This window comes from Castor canadensis, chromosome 11, assembly GCF_047511655.1.
Source record: "Castor canadensis chromosome 11, mCasCan1.hap1v2, whole genome shotgun sequence".
NCBI lineage: Eukaryota > Metazoa > Chordata > Mammalia > Rodentia > Castoridae > Castor > Castor canadensis.
This window is the reverse complement of record NC_133396.1, coordinates 5462850-5488709: the sequence shown is the minus strand read 5'-3', so window position 1 is coordinate 5488709 and position 25860 is coordinate 5462850. Positions and strand designations below refer to the sequence as shown.

The 25860-nt window shown below is 54.8% G+C and overlaps 1 protein-coding gene and 1 non-coding gene across 8 annotated transcripts; one reads left to right on the top strand and one right to left on the bottom strand.

Moving 5' to 3' along the window:
• On the bottom strand, window positions 1–24685 carry Rhbdf2 (rhomboid 5 homolog 2). Of its 7 annotated transcripts, none has more exons than XM_074045066.1 (20): window positions 24616–24685; window positions 13922–14088; window positions 10950–13665; window positions 9977–10133; window positions 8981–9102; window positions 8239–8434; window positions 7955–8158; window positions 6992–7120; window positions 6499–6617; window positions 6183–6377; window positions 4484–4595; window positions 4191–4265; window positions 3833–3994; window positions 3445–3554; window positions 3243–3306; window positions 3026–3120; window positions 2712–2787; window positions 2457–2557; window positions 2118–2271; window positions 2–1433 (listed from the first exon to the last, which is right to left on the bottom strand). In XM_074045066.1, exons 4-20 carry the CDS (start codon window positions 10118–10120, stop codon window positions 1014–1016), a joined length of 2478 nt encoding a protein of 825 aa, XP_073901167.1. In that variant the 5' UTR covers window positions 10121–10133; window positions 10950–13665; window positions 13922–14088; window positions 24616–24685; the 3' UTR covers window positions 2–1013. The 7 variants fall into 7 exon arrangements, 6 of the variants coding, with proteins under 6 accessions (XP_073901168.1, XP_073901167.1, XP_020018124.2 ...); XR_012438425.1 differs by lacking the exon at window positions 10950–13665 and having other exon boundaries at window positions 4–185; window positions 738–1433; XM_020162532.2 differs by lacking the exon at window positions 10950–13665 and having other exon boundaries at window positions 3–1433.
• LOC141414551 (small nucleolar RNA U13) lies at window positions 88–191 on the top strand. The gene has a single exon (XR_012439566.1). It is a non-coding gene; the product is annotated as a small nucleolar RNA U13 (small nucleolar RNA).
• Window positions 24686–25860: the final 1175 nt, after the last annotated feature.

Sequence of the window (25860 nt, the reverse complement as noted above, 5' to 3'; positions counted from 1 at the left end):
AAAAGCAGCACTTCCGTAAAGAATATCATTTAATACATGAGACATCATCCATACAAAGTTAGCGTTACTTTAAAAATTAGGACCATGATTCTTTTTTGGTTCATAAGTGTGATGATTGGGTATTCACGGCTTTGTGTGACATGTGCCTCCCTCAAGCCTTGGTATGACATTGGCACATTACCTGTCTGACATGAAAAAAAAAAAATAAAAGAATTAGGATCATAATATAAACTGGTAAAAAACAAAACAAAACAAAAAAACAGGCTTAACTGAGCCTTAAGCACCCACTGGACACAGGTGTTTTGGTGACCCAGCCCCACCCCTACTAGGAGTAGGAGAGAGGGAAGGCTGAGGGGGTGGGTTGAGGGGATCTGGCCTCTGTTTGCTAAAACAAAGAGTCCCTGTCTAGTTGTGTTTCCTTGCTTGCTCTCTGCCAGCAGACCATGGCCAAAGCCTCTCCCCAGCGGGAGCTTACAAGATCATGGATGAATGCAGGGAGCTCACAGGGTAGGGAGCGGAGAAGAAAATGGAGGGAGTCATGGCAGACATGGGTGGGGTGGGGGGGCGCCAGTCCTGGGGGCAGCTGAGGGAGCAGCTGTGCGCCTAGTGAGGATGTACTCACAGTAATAATAGGAAGAAGGCACTGGCAGAGCCAGCAGCCTAGGCCCTGGACAGAAAAGAAACCTTTCTGAGGTGGTCTGTACTTCAGGGAGGTAGGGAAGAAGAAGGCCTGGGACCTGAGCCTTGGAGAAGCAGAGGTGTCCTGGGTGTTCCCAAGCCTGGGTCAGGAACATGCAGGCCTGAGAAAGGGGGGTCTCACTCCCTGGGGAGCCCGCCTTAACCAGCTGTCTCACACAGTCAGCCTTGCCTGGGCTCCAGGCCCTGTCCGTAAGTCTCTGGCACATGAGGTGGGTGCTCTGCAGACAGGTGGCCTCTTGCAGGCACAGTTCTTGTGCCATCAGTGCTTGGTGTGGGGTGGTGGCCAGGCCTGGCCCAGCTTCGCCAGACTGGGGTCAGTGCAACACCTGGTCCAGCTCGTACTTCTCACAGAAGCGGCTGGTGAAGGGGAAGCAGTTGAGGTATTCGATCCAGGGCCAGTTGATGGGGTAAATGTACAGCCAGAGGACCAGGGAGGCGAAGAGGCCGGCAAAGACCAGCAGTGACATCAGGATGAGGGCTCGCTTGCGGTACTTGTCACTGGTACCGAAGGTGATGTAAGGCAGGAAGGCAAAGGCCAGTAGCATGCCACTGAGGAAGCCAAAGATGTGGGCGATGTTGTCGATCCAGGGCAGGAGGCCGCAGACAAAGAGGAAGAGCAGGATGGCTGACAGGTTGAAGAAGGCCTTCCAGGGCCGCTCCAACAGCTGCCAGCTCTGGAAGAGTTCCACGAAGAGGCAGGCAAGGAGCCCAAACTGTGACCCAGCTGGGCCCACCTGGGGCAGCAGAGGGGAGATGTGTCAGCTCCGGGTACCAAGCAGCAAGCACAGCCTCAGGTCCCACCTCCCAGGCAGGGCTGGGGACCTGAGCTCAGGACCAGGGTGCAGACGGAGCTGCTGGGTCCATCCTTTCAGCAAACACTGAGCACCTACTGTGTTCATGCTAGGCATGGGACTCATGCACCTAGCACATCAAACAAGTCTGTTCTAACGGGGTGGCATACCACGGGGAGGAAACAGCAAAACACAAGAAAAGAATCAGGTTGAACAGATCAAAAGATGGCTGTGCCTGTAGGTCAAGAAATCACATAGTGATTTCACGTGGCTCAGTTTATAAGTACTTAGGATGTTAGTAGGCAGAGTTACTCTTGGAAAAGCAGAGGAGGGAGATGGGAGAGGGGCAGTCTCTCTGGTAAAGTCTCTCTGGAGATGACATAGGAGCAAGAAGGGGGTTGGGATCCCAGGGGACTGAGTATCTCTCTTGCCAGGGATTAAGGGACCAGCCAATAAGCCCCCAGCTTAGCTGTCCATCCACTGCTGAGCCTGGCATGGGAGGGACTATGTCCCTCAGGCAGATCCCAGATGGGTAGGGAGCGGCAGCATTGGCCCTCCTTCCGTGCCACAGAGCTTTAGGTTTGAGAGGGAGTCCTACCTCCCTGCCCTCGGACCCCGGATGCCCACCTCTGCCCGGTACGGGAGGAAGATGGCACTGGCGAGGTTGCCTGTGATACCACTGAGGACGAAGATGATGGCGATACGATGCCAGCCAGCCAGCTTCTCCAGGTCCCGAAGGATAGTCATTTGGAAGACCACAGACACAAGGCAGTGCACCACACTGGGGGTGGGAACAACAGGCAAGAGCCATCTACATCTGCCCGTGGCCACCAGCCAGGCAGGTCAGAAACATTGGAATCTGGCAGGTTAGGTTGGCTGTGACCAGGCCCTGGAGCCCTTTGTTTGGAGTCTAGGTGGGTGGCCATCACACAGATCTAGGGTTAGGGGTAGTAAGGAGCATCTTACCCAGCGTGTAGGAACAGAGACAGCCAGAGCCTGTAGAACTGGTCTGGGACCTCTGGGTTGAGGAAGGGCAGCAGCCCACACACCTTGTCCAAGCAATGCACCTGCAGGAGGGTGGGGGGGCATGGTGGTTAGTGCTGTCTGAGAGTCAGACCCAGTCTGATGTCTTGATGTGGGAAGGAAGGTGTGAGACTAAGATGCCCAGCTTCCTCTGTCCAGACCAACAGCCCTCACCCCTGACCCAGGGCCTCTCCACACCTGGGAACAGAGTGTTGCCTCCTCATGGAAATAGCCATGCATGAACTCGCAGTACTCCCGAGTGGTGATCTCACAGCTGGTGGATCAAAAGTAAAGAGGGGGGCTCAGGGTCCTGGGGTGCCCCTGCCCCCTCTGACTGGAGCCCAGCACTTGGCCACAGGGGGCAGAAAGTAGAGACCTCATCCTAGGAACAAGCTCTCCTCCTATGCTCACAGCTTGGGTGGTGCCAAATCAGGAGACGGAGGGACAGACCTGGGACAGTGAGCCCACCCATGGAGGAGGAGCACAGGGTCCTGGGAAGTGGGCCAGCTTACCTGCCCTTGGTGCCAATGCAGCAAGGGCGGCCCTTGATCTCACAGTCTATGTGTAGGAAGCCCGTATGGTTGCTCCGGGCCTGTTCTGTGCAGATCTGCAAGAGGGACCCCAATCAGGGGCAGGCCTGAGCGATGGGAGGCTGACCACCACCACCACCACCACCACCACCTCCTCTTCCCTCCCCAGAACGCCTTCTGCCCAGGGGCGCTCACTCACCGGCCACTTGGTGATGTCATCAGGCCAGATGTGGGCACCACTGGAAGCTGGCTCCTCACAGGTCCTGGAAGCAGAGGTGAGAATGGGCAAAATGAGGTGCTGGGGCACCTAGCCTGTCACTCCATCCAATGACATCCCAGCAGGCAGTTCAGACAGCCTGGCTGTGGGCTACTGTGGACCCACAGGTAGCTCTAGGTCATACCTGGGGTCTTGGCGGCACACAGCCCCTGATGTCCGCTTCTGGCCCAGATCAGACTTGTCCATGGAGGGTCCAGTATCATCCTGCCATTTGACAAAAGTGGCCAGCGTCTCCTGGAGGGTGGAGGAGGTCTGGTCATGCCAGAGCAAGGTCACCCCATTGGTGTGGGGAGGGGCTCCTCCAGAAGAGGCATCCAACATCCTGAAATCTGCTTTTGCCATTTGGGCAGAGGAAAGGGTATTGGCTATACAGCAGCAGTGCCCTCAAGTGCTGGCCAAGTGTCTGCAGATGTGCACAGTCATTGCCCTCAAAGGGCCCCTCTTCCCCAGGCAGGGCAAGTGAATGGATGCAGGACTAGAGGAGGGCTGGCAGGATAGCAGGGCCTGCCCACCGAGCAGTCCTTCCTCTGGGTCTGGATGCAGCCTGAGTGGTCATTCTGGACACAGCAGCCTGAGTCTCGTTCCAGGTCTCGCTCCCGCTGCACCAGCTGCTCGATCTGCTGGTCCTTCCTGATACAGGGTGAGAACTTGGCTCCCAGGTGGATCAGGTCGATCTGTGGATAGGAAAGGGCTGGTCACCCAGGGTCCCAGACTGGGGAGGGCCTGACACTCTACTTCCACTGTGTAGAATCTGCCCTGATGAGGGGATACCAGATGGGTAAGATGCCCACCTGCCCAGTGTGGCGGGGGGAGGGAAAACAGGAAATAGGGGCTCCCTGCTCAGATGATATCCCTGGGTCTGGGCCTCACCGAGCTGGGGCCAACCCAGAAGTTCTCCTGCTGGATGTACTTCACACTCTCGTACACACCTTTGTTCCTCAGCACCTATCACAGAAATAGTGTGAGGGAGGACTTCAAAACTGTATGAGCCAAGACGGGCAGGACTGTCCCCAGGGTAGAGTCTTCAGGAAGTGTGTGTGGGGGTGCAGCAAGCTACATGAGCCTTGGGCACCTCCTGCTTAGGCCATGGTATTGTGGTGGGAGGCCTCATTGCACTGAGGCCTCTTGGGAGAGGCTGGGACCCCAGGGGGAGCCAGACTCACCAGCTGGGTGGTGACATGCTGGGCAAAGCCCACAGGTGCGATGCCATATGTGCAAATCACCAGCAATGTGATGATGACGTGGACAAAAGTCAGCCAGTAGGTGAAGTAGGGCCTGCAGACAGAGGCCTTGAGTCAGCCCAACCACCATCGGGCTTACCTGGGCTCTGTTCTCCACTTCTACTTACCCCAATTCATCCTTCTCCAAAGCAACTTTCTCTATTTTTTTAGTGGTACTGGGGACTGAACTCAAGGCCTTGCTCACACTGGACAAGTGTTGTACCGCTGAGCCACGACTGTCCTTTTGTCTCATATTTTGTTTTAGGGATAGGGTCTCAGTAACTTTGTCCAGGCTGGCCTTGAACTTGAGATCCTCGTGTCTCCCCTCTTGAGTAGCTAAGGTTCATAGGCCTGCACCACTATGCCCAGCACCAGAGCAACTTTTAGTTTTTGGTGGTACAGGGTTTGAACTTGGCCTCAGACTTGCTAGGCAGGTGCTCTACCATTTGAGCCATGCCTCTAGCCAAAGCAACTTTTAAAATACATCTCCACACTCTTTCTCCTGGCTTATAAATTCTGTCGGCTTCCCACTGACCTTGGGATGAAGTCCAAAATCGCTCTCTTGCAGCAGACTTTGAAGTCTTGCCATGCCTGCTACCCTTCCTGCCTCTTTGCCTCTCTTCTCCTGAAGTTTCTGGAACACACCATGCTCCCTGTAGCCCCAGGTCATTTGCTTATGACATTTCTGTTGCCTAGGAGGCCCTACCCATGTCTCTTCACCCACTTTCTACTGACAGCACACCACCCTACCAGTTCACACCACTCTGTTCATAGGTGTGCACCACCTCTGTCCTCCACGATGCTCACCACATCTGTTAATGTTCATGTTTTATAGTTTGAGGTCCAATGTCTATTGGGTCATACTATCAATCACGTGCTCTGTGAAAATTGTCTTCTCCAATCTCTGGCTTCCTTCAAGACCTTTTTTCGAGGGCTGACAAAGTGACTCAAGTAGTAAAAGGACCTGCCTACCAAGAAAGTTCAAACCCCAGTCAGTTAAAAAAAAAAAGAACTCTGTGACACCTTCTCCAGAGTCCCCTCACTCATAGCTCCAATTTTTTTTTTTTTTTTTTTTTTGTGGCACTGTGGTTTCAACTGTGGGCCTCACACTTGCCAGGCAGGCACTTTTACCTCTTGAGCCACTCCACCAGCCATTTTTTGTGATGGTTTTTTTCAAGATAGGGTCTCATGAACTACTTGCCTGGGGCAGGCTTCGAACCATCATCCTCCTGATCTCTGTCTCCTGAGTAGCTAGGATTATAGGCATGAGACACCAGTGCCTGGCAAGGCTCCAAATTCCAACTATCCCTCTCACCTGGTCTGCCCTCCTGCTCCCTTTTCTTGGGGCTAGGATCTGTGGTTGATGGTGCTCAATGAATGTTTATTGACTGACCACTGTCTGGGAGCCAGGCTGAGGACGCAGGCCCAGTAAGCAGGAGGTAGAGAAGAGGCAGGAAGCACCTGAGGGCCCTTCTCAGGCTACACACTGGTCCCTGAGTACAGTGTCTTACCACATCCCCAACGCAAAAGAGATGCTCACAAAATGTTTAGTGAATGAAAGGTGCTTGAGTTGGGCAAGGGCCTGGGGAGTAGGGACACTCCCAGCCACTCCTGGGCTCTCGGAGCCTCTGCCCCTGCTTACCGGTGACTGTCGAAGCTTTCTAACTGCCTCTGCACAGCGCTGCTGATGCTGCGGCGGTAGCTGCGGTTCAGCCAGTTGCCCACCACACCCAGGCCGTAGTGCCGCTTCTTTCGGTCAAAGGCGAAGTGCTTTACTTTGGAGGCGATACGTGTGCCACGCCGGGCCACGGTGCCTGGGGCTCGGCCGGGCTCCTTCCTGGTGGGGACAGTGGTTCTCAGCCTAAGGACCCCACCTGGGATGCAGCAGGGGCGGGGCAGGGCAAGGTAAGGTATGGGAAGGCCCCCGGCTGGGCCCTGAGGCAGCACTCCACACTCACAGAGGGATCTGCACCCCATCCGGAGAGACGGGGGAGGCCGAGCACGGGACCCCTCGGAAGTAGCTGGCAGAGAGTGGTGGAGACTCAAACACATCATCGGGCATGGAGCTCATTTCCTCCTGGGGCGGGGGGACACAGAAAGATAGTCTTAAGGAGTCACTGTCCCAAATACTACCCCCAACACTCCAAATTCAAGGGCAAGAGCACTCTGGTCAGACTCTTGAGGATGGAAGGGGAAGTCACATGCTGTCAACCTCAGTGGTGACTCCCAGTGGGCACTATTCCTGCTCTGGTCCTTGCTATGCCAGAGAGAAAGCCCAGGCGCCCAGCCCAGCAGCTCCATGCAGGACACACCCCCTCCCACCAATGGCTGATGGGCCTTTGGATCTTTCAGGGACTTCTGGCAGGATACAACCAAGGTCAAGGTTGGCTACCCCTCCCAGATCCCAGGCCACCCCATCCCCTGCCCCCAAGGCCCACACCCCATGCTTGCCTTACTAAAAAAGGAGGAGTCAAAGGTGTCCGCCCCATCGACTGCATCCTCCTCCAGGAAGCTGGGGTAGGCGAAGCTGCGTTTGACGACTCGGCATCGCTGTCCAGTGACATCCAGCACCGAGCGCCCCTGTGTGTGGGGGAAAGCACAGTCATCAGGACCAGGGCCCAGCACTCTGGGTCCCCAGCCCAGCCTCCCGGAACAGGTGGATTCTGCCCAAAGTGTGGAGCATTTGAGAGGTGCGAAGGCTGCAGAAGCTCCTGAGAGCGGAAGGCAGGACAAAGCCCAGCTCTCCATGGTCCTGGACGTGCACTGTCTCTACGTTTGGACTCAGCTCCTTCCTGGCAAGCTCCTCCCTACTTGAGTGACTGGCACCCCAATACTCAAAGCACCCACTTTCCATAGCCTTCCTTCAGAGGTTCGGACCACATCGTCTCCTTTCTGTCTTTTGGCCCAGCACACCAGGCCCCTGACCACCTATGTGACTTCATTATCTCCTGCCACTCGTTCCATAACCCTCTCCAGCAAAGTCATGCTCTCCCAAACCTTTGCATAGGCCATTCCCTTGGCTGAGCATTCTGTTCCCTCCTTCCTCCCCCGGGAAATGTTTCCTTATTTTTCTGGGATCAGCTCAAGGCCTTGGCCTGATACCAATCCTCTTCTGAACTAACCACCCTCAATGGTGACAACCCCCTACCTTGGGTGCTCCCCCATACACCACACCTAACGGGCTCGGTGAACATAGGCAAGTGAGTGCACGTCTCTCTTCCCACTTCCTCTTCCTCAGCCTATGAGTCAGAAAAGAAATTGGCTTCCACAATTAAGGGGTGGTCGGGCTCACAGGGGAAGGGGCCTAAAGGATGTGACCTGGCTCTGGCTTTGGCATCCTAGAATACCTACTGCCCTGGCACAAGGACACATACCTGGTGGGAGTGGAGGGAGGGTGGGGGATGGGGTCCTTACCTTGAGGAGGGCAGCGGCGGCCTGGAAGCCCATGTGGGCCACAGACACTCTCTTACGACGGGGCAGATAGGAATAGCCAGAGCGGATGCTGGTGAAGGAGGTGAGGGACAGGATCCCCGGGGTCAGCGGTGGGTGGGGAGCGTGGGGTCGGTCCACTTCGTCTGGATGGCGGAAGGCCCGACCCCGAGCCAGTGGATCCACAATCTGGAAGGGATGGAGGGTGAGCAGAGCTGATCAGGCCCTTGAGGGACCACCCAGCCACCCCTTGCCCCCAGGGAGCACACCTTAGGCATCTTGCAGGGTTTCGGAGACTCGGTGCCTTGGAAGGATGGCACCTCCTGGCTGGGGAGCTCCAGGTCCCTCTGGCATGAGGCCTTGAGCCGGCCGTAGCGCACGCTGCAGTGGTGCAGGCTGCGGCGCTGCCAGTGCTGCCGCTTGCCCTCCCAGTCGCCGCTGACCCCGAACCACTGGGCTGTGCCCCTGTGAGAGTAGACAGGTAGGTGGGCATGCGTGGACAGCGGCATGTGCTCCCAGGGACGTGAGCTTGTGAGGGAGCAGGGGAGGTGAGGGGCACAGCGTGTGTGTGTGTGTGTGTGTGTGTGTTGGGGAGGTGAGGGAGTCTGGAGTATGTGTGTCATATGCACATGATATGACAGCTGACTACAGTTTGTGCCCATGTGCCTTTGGGAGAGGTGGAGATCAGCCTTCCAAGGCCCCCAGGTGGAGCTGGGTGATCAGAGGTAGAGCAAAGGCTGCAGCATGAGGAGCAGAGCTGGGAGCTACTCTGCAGGGCCAAGGCACCCCCAGCTCCTTGGACTCTCTCAGCCTCCACACAGAGACTTTCTGCAAGGCATACACACTGGGGCCTCACTTTCCCCATCTATGTCATGTTAGATTCTCACATTCCATTTCTGTAGGGAGCTGTTGTTCACTAATGCCTGCCTACTCCTGGAAAAGGGACCCAGGGACCAGGCCCAGTGAATGTCCAGGTGCCCAAGACAGGTGGCTGACAGGGAGGGTTCTCACTTGCGGATGCTCTGGGACAGGGAGGCCTGGCGACGGAAGCCAGGTCGCTTCTCTGTGCCATCCTGCCATCGTCGTGGCTCCTGGAGACTGACACTCTTCAAGTAGGCTGGGTTCTTGGGCCTCTGTGGGGAGGCAGGTAAGACAGGTGGTAATGTGTGTGCAGCCCTAATCCCAGGTTGGCCCTTGATCGGAAAGCCCTAAGAGTAAGCCTGTCCCCTCTCCCTGCAGCCATTTTTGTGCCTGCATCTATCTCTCTATCTATCTGTCTGTCTATCTATCTATCATGTTGCTGGGGATGGAACCTAGGTTCTCACATGTGCTAGGCAAGTGGGTTACCACTGAGCCACGCCCCAGCCTTTCATTCTGAATTTAAAATCAACATTTTCTGATGTTTTCCAGCAAATCCCAGCATGCCCTCCATTACCCATGACAATCTTGCCCATTTTTGTATGTTCTACAGAGCTCATGGGGTGAGCAGGCGGAGCCAACACAGTCCCCTTTATGTCCCTGGCTATGTGGAAAGCCCACACTATTTGGGGCCTGCTCTCAATGAGCTCTTTATGGGGCAGACATCCAGATGGTTGTAAACACTGATTCATTTCCCTCCTGCCATGGGCTGCAGCAGTGGGTGGCTGGGGCTATGGAACCCTGCATCTGCTCAGGCCGTCAGACAGCCCACATCCCCACAGGAGGCTCAGAGAGTTTGGGCTAGGGAGACTGAATACAAACAGTCAGCTCCAGGGCTTGTCAGTGAATCCCCTCTCCAGGGCAGCACTCCTGATCCTCCTTGCCCCAGGCACAGAGCTCCCAAGTGCAGGGCCTCGCTCAGTGCCGTATTTTGGTCCCAGGAAGGAGGAGGTAAGGCCCAAGCTGAAGGCTGCACAGGCAGCAGTAGCTTAAGAGGAGCCTCTTTGGGAAGTGAAACCATTTCAAAGGTGCCATGTGGGCACATCTGTGGCCTGTGGCAGGGTAGTGAGCCCCAGGCCAGCCCTTCACCTCAGGTAGCATGCTGTCCTGCTCGGTGGGAGCCTGAGCCTCAGGTGGTGGGATGGTGATGGACAGGTTGGGTGGCTTCCGGCTCTGCAGGCGGCTACGAGACATGGAGGAGAGGCTCCCGCCATTCTTGTCAGCTAAGGCCATGGTGAGCAGAGGGCTGGGTCAGAGACAAGAAGGGCACCATGAGAGAGTGGAAAAGCTGCAGGAAATGAGGCGTGCAGGGACAACAGTTCCAGGGCAGGCAGCCCAGGGCCAGAACCAACCTACTTGACATGGGCATAAGCCTAACTCCAGAAACTGAAGCCAGACTGCACCTGGGCTAGGTGGAATAGCTCCAAGTCTATTTCTGACCTTCATTTGCATCCCAGACCAGCAGGGGTCAGGAGGCCCTCAGCTTTCCACCTCAGTCCATTTCTGTCTCTGCTTCAGGCAAGAACCAAACCACCAAAGGAGCATGAGGAGTGATCTTGGCTGCCTGGTCAGGGCAGACCAAGGGGCCACAAGACAGCTACCAGTGGACAGAGGGCCTGCCCTTGTCCCTGAGGCAGGGCTTCCAGGACAAGGAAAATGGCTCCAGGACAACCATGTGCACTGAACCCTGTACAGAGGAGGAGCACTGTCTAGCCTTGCTGGACAAAAGAGCCTGCTGCAGCAACCAGGGGCCAGAGGGACGAGGCACAGATACTTCTCAGGAAAGGGTCCCTGAGCTGTGCACAGGAAATGGTGGTTCAGCTGAGTTCCCAGAGAGAAGAGAAACTCAGCATGTGGGCTCCTGTCCCCCACAGCTGCCCCACTCCTTTTTCAGAAATGACTAAAAGCTGCATATGAGGTATATGTCTATAATCCCAGCTACCTGGGAGGAGGCTAGGCAGGAGGATCACTTAAGCCCAGGAGTTCCAAACCAGCCTGGGCAAAAGAGTGAATCTCTAGCTCTTAAAAAAACATAAAAAATGATTGTAATCCCAGCACTCACAAGGGAGGAGAATCTCGAGTTTGAGGCCAGCCTGGACAACACACCGAGACCCTGTCTCAAAAAAACAACAACAAAAAAAGGTAACTGAAACTGCCACCTGCCTGGTTCTCTTCCCCCCACCCCCTGCCAAAGTGGCAATATATTTTAACATGAAAGGCAATGTATGCTTATTGAACAAAAAACTTAGAACAAGGGCTGGAGGTGTGGCTCAGGTGGTAGGGTACCTGCCTAGCAAGCACTAAGCCCTGAGTTCAAACCCCAGTACTACCAAAAAAAAAAAAAAAAAAGGAAAAGAGACTCAGAACTGTACAGCAAGAAGTCAAAGTCAAAGGGTTGCATCTGTTCCTGGGCACAGCAGATGTGCACACACTCACTCCTTAGGTTGGCAGGATGTCTCTCCCTTCAACACATAGACGGACCTGCAAAAATCCCACTAAGTGGAAGGTTTACTTATTTCACAGTAGATGGCAATTTAGGATGTTTTGTGTCCCATGTGGCAGCAAACAGCCTTGCCTATACTGGGCATACTTGTTCAAATATTACAAGATAAAGTTCCAGAAGAATGTCTGGGGTGAAGATCAAATGCACCAAGAATTTCAATGGATCCTGCCAGGTGGTCCCATACAGAGGAAGTAGCCAATCACCCAGTCTGCGGTTTCCTCTGCTTGTGCCACTGACCCCCCACCCCAACTTTGCACCCTTCACTGTTCTCTTCCTTGAAGCTCTTGCTCTGACCTTTTTCTTTCTTTTTTCTTCTTTTCCTCTTTCCTTTCTCCTCTTCCTCTCACCTTGCCTCTCTTCTTTCTCTCTTCTCCTTTGGTGGTACTGGGGTTTGACTCAGAGCCTTGCCTTGCTTACTAAGCAGGTACGGTACCACTTGAGCCACGCTTCCAGCCCTCTATGACACGTTTCTGGTTAAACTCCCCAGTTGTTTCCTTTCCTCCACTTCCCAAGGTCCCTAGGGCAGGTTTAGTTTTTCCTTTCCTTCCGTTCCACAAGGCCAGAGACCCCCACACCCTCCTTCTGAAGTGGCGCTGACCTGTGTATGCAGAGCCAGGTGTGGGGGGGGAGTCACATGGGAGGCTTGTGTGAGCTAAAGTGCATACAGGTCAGCAGGGCAAGAAGCCACCACACGTAGCCCCAATTCCTGTTCCCTTCATCTTACCTCCACAGCCACTTCTGCTCTTACCTGAAGGCCCACACTGGCTTCCCAACCCCTCTATCTGCTGCCTTCCAAACCCCATCGTCCAACTGACAATTCATTACACCATGTCTTTCCCTGCTCAGTCATTCCAAGACTTCCTGCTTTTACTTCAAGACCAGGCTTCTCACTCTGGGCCCCTCGCTGTCTGGAGCCTACACGCTCTCTTGGCTATCCCTCAAGCTGACGCTTGACCCACACCTGCTCTTGTGCTTGCTGTCAGGAGAGTATACCATGGTTACCCTATACACCAGGGACAGTAACACTCCCTCCCTCAGAGAAGTACTGGTGGATCCACAAGCAAGTGCATGACAAACACTCAAGCACTGCATCCCCACAGACACTGCAGAAACACCACCAGAAGCTCCACTTGCCAGAGCCAAAGGTGGCAACCATCCAAGTGCCCATCAGTGGACAGATATGCAAAACGGAGCAACTCTGCATTGTCCCCTTATCTTGACTACTGCTCAGCCTCAAAAAGAATGGAACCATGATACAGACCCTGACCTTGAGATCATTCCTGCTATGGCATTCCATCCACAAGGAAATCCAGAGAGAGAAACGCCACAGAGAAAGAAGCAGGTTGGGGTCTGCTTCTGGTTGGATGGGGGGGGGATGCACATGTTCTAAGATTGACTGTGGTGACAGTTGCCCAACTCTGTGAATGCACTAAAAAAACACCAAATGGCACATTTGAAATTGAATGGTATGTGAACTTTATCTTAACAAAGCTGTTAAACAACAACAACAACAATGAAAGAAGCTGGGGATGGAGCTTAGGAAGCTTGTCAAGCATGTGCAAGGTCCTGGTTTCATCCCAAGAAACCCCCCAAAAAAAAAGAAAAGAAAAAAAAAAAAAGGGACAGAAGCGAGAAGCTGGTCTAGGGGTATGCCTCAAGTGGCAGAACGCCTGCCTAGTAAGTGCAAGATTATAAGTCCAAACCCCACCAAAATAAGAGAGAGAAGCCTCAGCCAGGAGCCATGGCTCACGCCTGTAATCCACGCCTGGGAGACAGAGATCAGGAGGATTGTGGTTCGAGGCCAGCCCAGGCAAATAGTTTTCGAGAGCCCATCTCCAAAATAATCAGAGCAAAATGACTGGAAGTGTAGCTCAAATGGTAGAGTGACCGCTTTGCAAGTATGAAGTCCTGAATTCAAACCCCAGTCCCACAAAAAACAAAAAGAGAGGGAGAGAGAGAGAGAGAGAGAATATGAGAGAGAGAAGCCTCAAAGGGTGCTCTGTAGCTGCTGGGCCTCTGCCCAAGTTGGTTGCTCTGACACCTCATAGAGGTCAGCCCCTTGTCCTTCTGGTTGCAGCTCAGATCCCACCTCTGTAGAGAGGCCCACCCTGACCACCTGTTCAGACTCCTCCACTTTCTGCCCCTCAGCTATGAGCATGTGGTCATCCCTATGGCTCTGTGAACTGATCTTCTTTCAGTCATTGTTTTCTGCCTTGTCCACCCCAGTGCTGCCAGAAGTGTGTGTGGGCCCCACAGGTACCATCAGCACATTTGTCTAAAAAAAAAAAAAACACCAAATCAGGCATTGTGGTGCATGCCTGCAATCCCAGCATCTGGGAGGTGGAAGGAGTAGAAGTTTGAGGCCAGTTTGAGTTACCTAGTGAGTTCCAGACCAGCCTTAGCAATCCCTGTCTCAAAGGGATTTAAAAAGCAAAACAACAAAAAACCAGAAACAAAAAAATCAACCAAATAAAAAAACAACCAAACAAGCAAGGTGGCCAGTGCTTCCTACCTCCCACCCAGCTCCCTACCTTCAGATCTGAGCTCAGCTGGTGACTTCCTGGGCTTGTTAGAAGATGTCTAGGGCATGTTCCAGTGCTCTCCTCTGCACAGATGCTCTGGGGTCAAGGCTCAGCTTAGTGGAAAGTAGACAGATGGCTCCTGGTCCCAACAGGGCAGCTCCCCAGTTTCTGTCAGTCTGTGACAAAAAAGGGCAGGCTTGAGGGGCCGTTGACCAGAGTCCTTTCATCTTTCTGACCTCAGTGTTCCCACCCATAAAACAGGGCTAATTCTACCTGCCTCCCAGAGGAAGGACCAAAGGAGCAATGGCCCCTTGTGCTGAGCCGGGCACCTTCTAGCCTGGTGGACAGGGGCCTCAGGTGTTTATCTCCCATCACCCACAGACATGGCTCTGCTCAGGGCAGAATGGAGCAAGACAGCGAAGTCACAATGGCCTCACTTTTTTTCTGTTTCAATATTACTTTAATAGAAACACTTAAGTCCAGGAATTTTTGGCTGTCTTTCTGATTAAGATTGTCTTTCCATTAGAGTCAGTTTGATATTTAGGCAGCATCAAGCAATTGGAACTTGTTCTGTTGTTTTCATTAATAATTTATTGGGGTGAAATCCACACCACATAAAATCAAGCATTTTAAAGAGAATGACTCAGAAGCACTCCTAGGTTTATAGGAAGTCCTGGGCAGGGTCTGCACTGCAGGCCTACAGAGCACAGAAGATCCTCCTTAGAGAAGGCCCCAGGGGCTGCTGGGAAGTGCCCCAGCAACTGGGTAGGATTAGTCTCACATGTGAGGCTTTGCTCAGCTCTTTACATACACTGTGTCTCTGTCCTCAAAACACTCTTTGAGGCAGCCATTGTCACAGCTTCCATTTGCACAGAGGGGAAATGGAGGCTCAGAGGGGTTGAGTAGCTTGCCCAAGCTCACATAGCCAGAAGAGGTACAGCTGGGACTGAAGACATCTGCTTCCAAGACCACGGTCTCTTCCTTCCCTTAGGGAAGCCAGAACCCTAGAGACTAGAGCCAGAGCAGGGAGTCAAGAGCGGGAGGAAGTGGACTCAGGATTCTAGCAACTTCTCGAAGCATGCTTGGTAGCAGCCTGGGGCTGCCCAGTGATGTTGGAGGGGCTGCCATGGCGCCACCCCTTCCCGACTCAATCAGGCAGGGCTCCTTTATGCCTTGCATACTGAACCTAGGCCTTTGGTTGCCAAAGTTTTCCAACCACAAGTGAGGCAGGTTGGGTGGGGAAGGGATGCCTAGAAGAGCAACTGAGGCAGAGCCAGGGTTCAGGGACAATTCCACTTTAAGGCAGGACCAACAGCCTCGCTTTGGCTGCTTTATCGCAAGGTGCTGGGAGTTCTGACCCCTTGCCCTCTGAGATCATAGGCACAGAACCCCTGGGGTTAGGGCAGTCACGGGGTCAGGGGACACCACTCAGGGACAGCTCCAAGACAACAGCCTCATCTGGGGCCTCCACACAGACACCCCCCAGCTCAGCTTCCTCTGGGACCAGGTGCAGCAAGAGGGCATCAGGCAGACAGCGCCCTGGGAAACCTGCACCAAGGGGAGAGAGGCAGGCAGGCAGCAGAGGAAATAAGGTAAGGTCGCCAGGCAGGTAGGATCGTTCTGCAACTTGGGCACTGGTACCACCTCCCCAGGGTCAGCACTGCAGAAGGCAGTATAGCTTTCCAAGTCCCACCTCCTCTGCGGGGCCAGCCATTACAGCTCCAGTGAAGAATGTCACCTCCTCCAGGAAACCTGCTTTGTCACCACCAGTCAGAATGAACCACGCTCTCCTGCTTTCTCACAGCAGCCTGCACATCTGTCTGAGTGTGGGTGTCCCCTACCTGACTCTGGATGGCATATGGCTCTACACCCTGCTGACCCCCACTAACAGCTGACTGGATGGGAGTCTGGTGAGAGGGTATGAGAGCATGAGAGGTTGGAGATGGACCACCCGGATGCTGAGAAGAAGCCACCTCCCCCAATCCCGCAGCCAGCCTAGAAAGCAGCCCCTTCTGTAGGGCTCCCAGGTGCTGCGCCCCCTGCTTCTGCCCCTAGACCCACTGAAGGGCCAGGATGCTAGCCCAGGATAAGGTCCCAGTGGGCATGGACCCCACCTAGCTCCTTGGCTCACCACAAGCAATACTTTAGGTAGTGGGGAGCTCCCCAGCCAGTTAGAACTTTCTCTATGCGGCTGGCATCTGTGCCAATCACCTGATGGGAAGGGCAGACACAACCTAAGGTCAGAGGACAGGGAAGACGGACCAGCACAGGGCGCTCGTGGGGGCCCCAATAAAGTGGCCTGACCACAGGGAACAGGGCTGTTGAGGAGCTTCACATGAGAAAGGCCACTCCACGCCTTTGTAGAGCAGACAACAGCTCGTAAGCAGCTCCACCCTTTGCCTGTTTCCCTTTCTGTGAATTGGACAAGCTGATGACCCAGCTCTGATCCCCAGAAGCCCAGACATTTCCCCCAGCCCCTCCCCACAATGGAGCAGAGGCCCTGCCCCTGAGAATACTTGACCCAACTCATGCAGAGTCAGTGGGCCAGAAGCCCAGCCCCTTCCTTGGAACTCAGTGGATTGGCAGGTGCCCAGGGCAGGGGTGGGGACTATGAGACCCACTCTTGGCTCCTGTCTATCCAGAGCTGATGGCAGAGGCCAGGCAGGAAAAAAGTGCAGGAGCGTTGGCCACCTTGCTTGCCACTTATCTCCCGCCTCCAGAATGCTTGCTCACTACAGAGGAAATTGTGACATCCTGGGTCCAGGCTTCCTCCTGCCCTCACATCCGTTGTGCTCTGCAAGACCCCCAGGCCTGCCTACCTTCCCAGGTGGCCTGTGGGCGGGGGATGGGACCCAGACACCTGGAATCCAAGCTGGATTCTGGCCTGGATTCTGGGGAGGGGCTCTCTGCAGAAAAGGGTCTTCTGCTTGAGTCTTTGAGCTGGACAGAGAAGGGGCCTGGGTGGAGGGACCATGGATGAGAGCAGGCTGACAGTTTCCTCTTCTTCAGGGTGGTGTCAGAATGGATGAGGGTGGCGCAAACCCATAGAAAAAATGAAGTGCAGGGTTCAGATCTCTGAGGGGTCCCGGGTGGAAGCCTCTGTACCCAGGGTCAGTGACCTGCTCTGGAGAGCGTTCCAGAGAGTACCGCCCATCAGCAACAGCCGGGATCAGGCACACAGAGAAATGCAGACTCAGAAACCTCAGCTGCTGCCCAGAGAATCCGGTTTCCCCACAAAGGGTGGGGCCAGGCACTCCCAACCAAGCCTGGTTGGCATGGGCAGAGAAGGCCAGGCCACCCCCAGGTAGCCCCACCTCCACCCCTGCCCCGCCAAGTAATACTGTTGCTTAGTCCAGGTAGGGTGCTAGAGTGCCCCTCCCCCACCACGCAGGTGCACAAGCCCAAACTCTGACACAGTGCCAGCCCACCATTTCCTGCCAGCCTGCCCCAGGTGTGGTTCCACCTGTACTCCGGAATCTAAGTCCCCTTCCTCTCTCCCCATGTTCACCACCAGTGTACCCTAGACTGGCAGGTTTCTGGAGGCTCCTGTGTTCTTGCTTATGGTGGATGGATCCCCCATACCTCTAGGCTCTGCAGACTCAAAGACCTAGGGCAGAGACATGGCAGCTGTTACCCAAGACAAACAGGCAGGAGCTTGAAGCAAGGGCTGAGCCAGCCTGTGGCCAGGAATGGGGACAGAGGGAGGAAAAGAGGAGACCACTATTCACCTCAGAATGCAACCAGGAAGCGTGAGGGCCCCCTGCTAGGAGGGGCACAAGTCACCTGAGAAAGTGAAGAAACCACACCTGGCTCAGGAGTCACTTCCAGCTCTGGAGCTGTGGGTGAGTTGACTGCGCGTCCAGAGTGGGCAGCCAGGCAGCAGGGGGAATGGATGGCCCAGCCCGCCTGCCTGCCTGCCTATTCCCTCGCTCCCTCCTGCACCTTCCTGCATGTCAGTCCCCTGCTGAATCATAGGATGATGACGCGGTGAGGGCTGGGGGCAAGGAAGCCGCTTCTCTCCCCTGCTTCCCTGCCACAGAAACTGAAACTCATCTTCCTTTCTTTGGCCCTGCTGGGAACCAGGGCAGTTTTTAGAAAGCTACAAAGAGGAAGTGGGCCCCTCCCCTATTGCAATCCCCAGCAGAAACCGGGTTCTGCTGACCTTTGAGTTCTCTGGCCCTGATGGCCTGGAAGAATGGCCCATTTAAGAGTTGTCATCTAATGAGTCCCCAAGCTGCCCCATGTAGCAAGTAACTCACCCCTATACACCTCCTGGCCCTAGCAAGGGGCAGTAAGGATGGAGCCATGGGCAGGAAAGTGAAAAGAACGCTGGCCCAGGGTCTGGGGACAGGGCTAGGACCTGCCATGAGACAGAAAGAGGCACCAGCAGCTACAATGGGCCCTGGTGGGCAGTCAGGGATGTGGAAAGGAAGGAGGACAGCACCTGCTTCCCCAGAGTCCAGGTGCCGACACAAACTCAGCCTGCTCCCACAGCAAATGAGCTATGCCTGGCCACCGCCCACGGAAACAGAAACAGCCTGTGGGTTTGCACCCAGAGATCCCACAAACAACAGGCCCTTTCCCAGGGCCCCCAGGTCTTCCTTTCCTTCACCTCCCAGGGCTTGCCTCCAACTCTGTCCAAGACAAAGAACTGGAAGGTTTGGTGACCTGCCGACTCCTTTGGGCTTTTCCCATCAGAGCCTAGGCTCTAGGCTCCTCTGACCCAGTTAGCGTGGTTCAGGCGTCACAGCCCACCACAGACACGGGAAGTGGGCTCTGGGCTCCAAGGAGCTGCCAAGAGAAGGGTGAGTGTGAACCCTGAGCACGTCATGGGGGAGGAGTGTACCCTGATCTTAGGGCGAGCAGCCTAACATGCCCCGTCCATCTGGACTGTCTCAGAATCATTGTCATCAGGACTGGCAGATTCCAATCCTTTCTCCTCTGCTAGGAACCCTGGTGGGCTGAGCTGGGGGTGCCAGAGCCCAGCATCCCAAAGCCCAAGATGCAGCACAGAGGCAGGGCCATAGGAAGTGGGAACACAGCTAGGCCCTCCCTCCCTGCTGGGCACGCTTGCTGCTCTGGAAATTCCAACCCTAGAAGCTGCTGGTGGAATCAGGCCAAGTGGACAGCAGCTGAGTAGGGATGCAGGTGCCTTTCCACGGCCCAGGCAATCAGCAACAGCTCTCAGAAGGGATGAGGGGAGGAAGGAAGACTGCAGCTTTGGGGGGCAGTAAAAAGAGAGTGCATGTATGGCTGGGTCCTGTGATGCTCATCCAGCAACCTGGACTCCTGAGAAGGCTGCATATTCTGACCCATTTCTGCCACCCTTCCCTGGGGACCCTGACAGCAGGACACAGGAGGAAGCTTCATGCCACATCAACAACAGCTTGCTGGTAGCTGCACTTGCTCCTGTCCTGAAGATCTGCCTTTTGGGAACTTGGGCTACTGGGAGTCGGGTTTCCACTAGTCCTCAGAAGTAGATGTCCAGCGCATGCTCAGTGATCAGGGCAGGATGGAGTGCAGCCTGGACTGGGCTCTGTCTTGCACTTGCAAGTCAATAGTCCACCCAGTTCCACCCACCTTCTCATGATCTGGCTATGTCTGTGGAGACAGGGTAACAGGCTCAGCCTGAACAGCTGTGTGATCCTGGACAAGCCACACAACATCTCTGAGCTTGTTTGCTTATGCGTAAGATGTTAAGTAGCCTCTCATGGGTCTGAGATCTAGAGCTTACTTACCCCAGGAGTTCGAGGGACAAAGTCTCACCCTATCTTATCCTATCAGGAAAGCACCTGCCAGTGTCACTGAGCCAAAAACAGACCCAGAGGTGGCCAGGTATGAACCCAGAGCACCAAAGAACTGTAGTCCCCCAGATGCCTCTCCTCAACACACTCAGGACTGGGGCAGGGCATCCTTGCCTCTGGAGACCCAATCTGCTTCTGGCTGCATGGAGCCCCTTAGCAGGGAGGGAACATGCCAGGCAAACACTTTTCAGCTTATAAACACTCATTAAGGAGCTAATAAACCTGACTTCCCAGAACCCTGCCCTGGGGCTCTCCACTTCCCGGGGAAGTGGCTGGCTTCAGCCCCAGTGGGTATAAAAGCGCCAGGGTACTTGGATGTGGGTTGATCCAAGCTGTTCACCATGAAGGGGGCTTGCAAAGCCATTTGCTAGCTACCTCAGTTTGGGGCAGTGTGCAGTTCATCTATTGAGGAATGAGAAGGGTTGGAGGCCAGAGACAGAGTTGACATCAGTTTGGCCACCTGGCCCCTGAGAGCTGTGGGCACATTACCACTGCTGAGTCTGTTTCCTCTGTGAGATGTGACACACCCCGCACAGAGAAAGCCAGCAGAGATAGCAGATCCTGAGTGTACAGTGCCTGGCACACACCAATGGTAGACTCCTAGCTCCTTTCGTTCCTAGCTGAGCTCTGCCACCACTGCTCACATAAGCCAAAAGCCCTACAGGTGATACAGCTCTACTTGACAGGTGGGCAAACTGAGGCTCAAAAAGGGTAAGTCACCAGTCTGAAGTTCCTTACTGAGGGAGTGGTAGGGTTGTGGCCTGCCCAGGTCCTGTATTTTTAAAGCCCTACACCGTGCAGGCTTCTGGAACTGGGGACGCCAAGAGGCAAAAGAACATGCCTGGGATGGCGGCTCTGCATAGTTGAGGTGCAAAGACCTTTGGCTCATGAACCTCACCAGCCACCCCCAGCACAAAGGACAACACCTAATGCTTGGGTAGTACTTCTCGGCTTATCAAAGGGCTCTCACAAACATTATCTCATTTAATTGAGGCTAAGTTGGGAGGCAGCTGTCATTGTGTCCTGGCTGATAAGGTCCCAGAGGGCTGAGGCAGGGTCTTCTGCTCTATGTCCTGCTGCTACCTTGAACCCACAATGGGTCCTTAACCTTTCTCTTCCAGGCCTCCTGGTGGCCACATAGTGACAAGAGCCCAAGAGGAAAAGGCACGCTTGCCTGGGACCAGGAGCAGAAAGCCTCCAGTACCAGCTGCATGCTTCGGCACAGGCGCCGGGGCCATGTGTGACAACAGAGGAGAAAGAAAGGCTGGCAGCTTACCCGACTTCCAGCCCCCATAGCCTTGGCTGAAGGAGCTGAGCTGAGGAGCACCACCTCTGTGACACCCCTCCCACAGCCATACTATCAGTGACACAGGTGGGCAGGCTGGGAAATCAGGTCCAGATGGAAGCCCACCCTTATTTCCCGTGATCATCAAGACACAGAGGTCCACACCCCAGACACATCCACTTTATAGTTCAGTTCTAGACGAGCATTCTCATCTGCTCTCCCAGCAGCCTCTGCCATTGGCCGAGTCTGTGCCATGTGAAGCAGCCATGCTCCTAACAGAGGAGGTCCTAAGACTGTTATAATGGTGGCTATCTTCGCTGTCCCCACCACAGCCATATGGCACTTGAAGGCTATACGTGAATCACCACTGCAATCCTTACCTCATGAGCCTCCGCTTGGACAGCTGGGGAAACCAAGCAGAGGTGACTCAGTACCTCCCACCCTACTGAACACACTCTCACACATCAGTGAGAGTGCTAGGCCCTGAACCTTGCATCTATGCTCCAAGCTTGAAGTCACCTTTTCCCCAGGCCAGTACCCACCTGGCTCAAACCACCATTCCAGAGAGGCTGGAACTGCCTCCTGATGGCTTCTGAACTGCAAAGGACTAGTGTCCTTTACTGAGGGAGGGATGGTGTACAGGGCAGCTCTCTGTACCTCCCTGAAGATGAGAAGAAAAGGCTTTCCTTTTACTCATTTACTTCAGGGAGAGGCAAGAGTGAGTGACTTTAGGGGAAGTCCCAGGAAAGCCCATTTCTTCCCAACTGTGGGGCAGGCAGCAGCTCCTCCTACAAGGATGTCTGTCTGCTGACAGCTGCCCTGGCCTAGCCATCACATTACAGAGGTCAGCAGGCACTGCACTTAACTAGCACTGACGTCCTGCCACTCCTCCCCCAGTCTGGCGCAGCTGGATCGGAAACTGGGAGCCGCTTCCGACAGTGCAATACACACATGAGCTCACTCTGGAAACCCCCTCCAGCGGTGGGGCAACATCTGAGCCTGCTCCAAAGTGTGGTATAGAGATCCAAGGGTATGTGGTGGGAAGACAGCTTTTCAGAGAATACACCCATCTCCCAAGCCACACTAGGGCCAGGCAGAGGGTTGGGGGGCAAGACCAAAAGGAAGTGTCAGGTGGCTTGTCCAGGTCACTTGGACAGACCAGGCACACATTCAAAAACCCCTTGACTTCTTCCTGCTCTCATCTGGTATGTCTGAGACACAGTTTATACAACAAATAGGACAGGAATCCTGGCATCAGTCACAGCAGTATCCAGAGCTCAGGTTACAGGAAAAACCTCACCAATGAGTCCTGAACAGGACTGAGACCCCAGTCTTACTCAATGTGACTTAGTTCTCCTCTTAACAGAAGTCTCCATGGGCAGCAGAGTGTGTATGTCATGTGCCAGGTGCAGTGGTGGCTCAGGAACGAGCAAGTGAGGTAGAAGTCACCAGGTGGTTTTTTACCAGGCTTTGGGGGTAGGCCAGGGCTTGGACAATTTTGTATAGGTCTGGGAGCTCAGCACTGCGCCCAGAAAGCATATGTAGTGGGGACTACTATTCAACTGGAAAGGAGGGAGTCTCACTCCAGTCTTTTATTGTAAACAACAACAACAACAACAAAAAAAACCCATAACCAATCAACAACCAGAAACCTCCACCTGCCCTCTGGCTCCACCAGGATTCCTAGGCAAGGGTACAGAGGCAGATAGGACAGGAACAACACAAACTATTAGGAGACAGGAAGGGACGACCATGGGGTGGCCTGAGCTCCTAGACACAGCTATGGCTGCCTCATCTGAATCTGTCCTGCCCACCCCTCTTCATTTCCAGAAAGCTGGGAGTACATCTTCTGGGCCCAACTCAATAGTTCTGAGTCGTCCCTGCTGGTAGCTTTATCCTCCATTCCCCATGATGGCTAGTGCCATGAGCAAGGGTGCCACCTCCTCCACAGCAGTTGAGCCACCCTGGGTCAGGGTTCCCACCACTCTGGGGAATTTTTTTTTTACTGCAAGAGGGAGGAGTGGAGAGCCACAAGGAATTACGAGCCCTGTTATTCCTTGTGTGTTATTTCCCTGATGTAAAATAACTTGAGGAGTTAGGTGTGTGTCCAGAAGGGAAAATTCCAGCAGGTCACATGACATCACACATCCATGTCAGGCTCAGAAAATCTATAGGCTAAGAGCTCACCCCCTATCCCTCCTTCATGCCCAGGATATCTGAGTTCAAGGGTTGCCCTGGCTCACCCTGAGTGGGAGGCTATCCCAGGGTAAAATGCTCCAGGCCTGAGCCCAGAGACGGCCCCTGTTCTCAGTAACTCCTTCACAGCCCCCAGACCTGCTTCCTGCAGGGCCTGTGGAAGAGGCAGGCTCATGGAACCAAAATGGGACCCTTACCAGGGCAATAACTACTCTCACACCTCCTTACCTCACACTCCTTAGGTTTATCCCAAGTTCCTCCCCTAACCACGGAGGAGACTGAGGCAGGAAGGGGAAATCAATGAGAAGTGCCTTGATGGGCCAGGTGCTATGGCACAGTTCCTCAGTCTCAGCCCTCAACCTGACTTCTTGGGCTGTAGGAGGTTTAGCAACACCCCTGGCCCTTATCCACCACACGCAGGTAGCAACAACTCGTCCCCACTCAAGCCTGTGATGACCAAAATGTCTCCAGCCATAGCTAAATATTCCCGGCAGGCAAAAGAGCTCCCCCCACACCCACCAAGTTGAGAACCACTGCTCTAAAACTAGCTTCACTTTCCAGTGCCTACCACACAGAGTGAAAACAGCACAACACAGACAGTGGGCTCATTATTCCACCAGCAAATGTCACACACATGGGATCCTAAATCTACCCATTCTGGAGGTAATTCCTTAGACATAGCTCACCACCACTTTCATAGCCTCAACCCTACAGACTTTTCCCTTAGTCTTTCATCCAGTTGAGACCTGGGTTCTCTCTCTGCCCCAGGATGTGTGTGTGGGGGTGGGGTGGGGGCGGATCTGGGTCCTAAAGAATCTTTCTAACCAGTGCCCTGCAGGAACATCACAGGGGCCAAAGGCAAGCCGAGGGCCAACCTTCCCAAGTCCCTCAGCCCAGAAGTCAGGACTTCTGGGTCCCATTTCTGAGCTCCGATCCAGCCAGGCAGTAGGAATCCGCCTCCCACCCCCCAACCCTACCCCAGCAACCTGTTTCCACCTGGCGAGGCTCAACAGACTGCCCCGAGCTGCCCGGAGCTCACCCGGGAGAAAGAGGAGGGGAAAGGAGGGTCTGAATTGCAGGCACCTCTGGGACGCTGGCGGGACTGCGCGGTCCCTCCTTGGGCAGTGCCCTTTCTTCCTCCCTGGGGCTTTAAACTTCTGCTCAATAGAGTGTCCCCACATCTGGTGGACGTGGCCCGGACAAGTCGAGCCCAGAGACCCGCAGACCGTGTCCAGCGGCCCAGCCGGCGCCGTCTGGGTCCTGCCCCAGCTTCCCGGAGGGCCCACGTGGGCACCCTGCGTTCCGTAGGGCGGGCACCCCCCTCCACCCACCGCGCGGTCGCGCACAGCCTCCCAGGGCAGCTCCGGTAGCGACTTGCTACCCCTCCGGCGCCTGCGGACAAACCGCCCCGTGCTCACCTCCCCGGGGTCCCACGTCCCGGGACGCAGCTCCTAGCCGCGCCGGCGAGTGGCTGGGCGGTGGTTCCCAGGGGGCGGGGCGCTGGGGCTCCGCCTCTTCCCTACCTGCGCGCGGGCGGTCGGGGGCGGGGCCGGGCTCCGGGGGCGGGGCCGGGCTCCGGGGGCGGGGCCCAAACGCTGCATCCGTCTCCGCTGACTGCCCGGGTTAGCTCCTCTGCAGCTTCGCCCACTTTGCGGGTGTCTCTGCCTTGTTTTCCAACCCCGGACCAGGGACAGGACTCATCCTGGCGCCGTCCTCTCCCGCCACAAAACATAAAACCTGGCTATGAACTGCTATCATGACGTCACACCCCTCCTCGAAAAAAACCACCCAGCCTCTTCCCTTGCTCCAGCGCCCTCATCCTTGCACCAAATGGGTCTTTTGAGTCTGGGAGTCTTTGCCCACACCCTTTCTTGAAATACATCTGTGGCATCTCAGCTGCTCCAAATCTTGTCAGCTCCTGCCTCCGGGAATCCCTTACTTGATAGCCTCCACCATTGTTCTTCCTCTGCTCGTTAAAGCAAAATGAGCTTCTTCCAGGAGTGCTCAGGTCTTGCTTGCCTCGAAACTAAGCCCAGAGCAAGTGGCAGATGACAGAGGTGTGCAGGGCTTGCTTGTAGGAGGAGCCGCTGCTGGTGCCTCCTTGCATTATGTTAGCTAATGGGGGAATCATCCGGAGGTGGAGGTTCAAATCCTGATCCTGCTAGTTACCACCACCTGCGTGGCATTGGCCAAAGCCCTCAGACTCCCTGGGCCTCAGCTTTCCTCCTCTCTGGGTAGGAATAATAACAGGCCCATCTGACCAGCTTTTGCAAAAAGTCCCTTATAGGGCATGTGGCACATGCTTGTGACTAGCAGCTGCTGTTATTAGTACTCGTGTGGGTGCTCTACCTCCCCTCAATTTTGAACCAAAGGCTTTGACTCTCACCCCACTGTGCTCAGAAAAGCTGGGCTGTGGGGTTTGGTTTTGTTTTTCTGTACTGGAGTTTGAACTCAGGGCCTCACACTCGCTAGGCAGGCACTCTACCACTTTTAGCTTCACCCCCAGTCCTTTTGTTTTTCAGGTAGGGTCTCAAGTTTTTGCCTGGGATGGCCTTAGACCTCAATCCTTCTACACTCATGGCCTCCCAAGTAACTGGAGTGACAGGTATGAGCCACTGTGCTTGCTCTCGGGGCTGTAGTTCTTCATCTCCTTCCTGGACCTG

Coding starts and splice junctions, on each gene's coding strand:
- Rhbdf2 (XM_074045066.1), bottom strand. CDS start 10,120: ATGGCCTTAGCTGACAAGAATGGCGGGAGCCTCTCCTCCATGTCTCGT. Junction 6,378..6,498: donor GATGGGGTGCAGATCCCTCT/GTGAGTGTGGAG, acceptor TGTCCCCACCAG/GAAGGAGCCCGGCCGAGCCC. Junction 1,434..2,117: donor TCCTCCCGTACCGGGCAGAG/GTGGGCATCCGG, acceptor CTGCTGCCCCAG/GTGGGCCCAGCTGGGTCACA.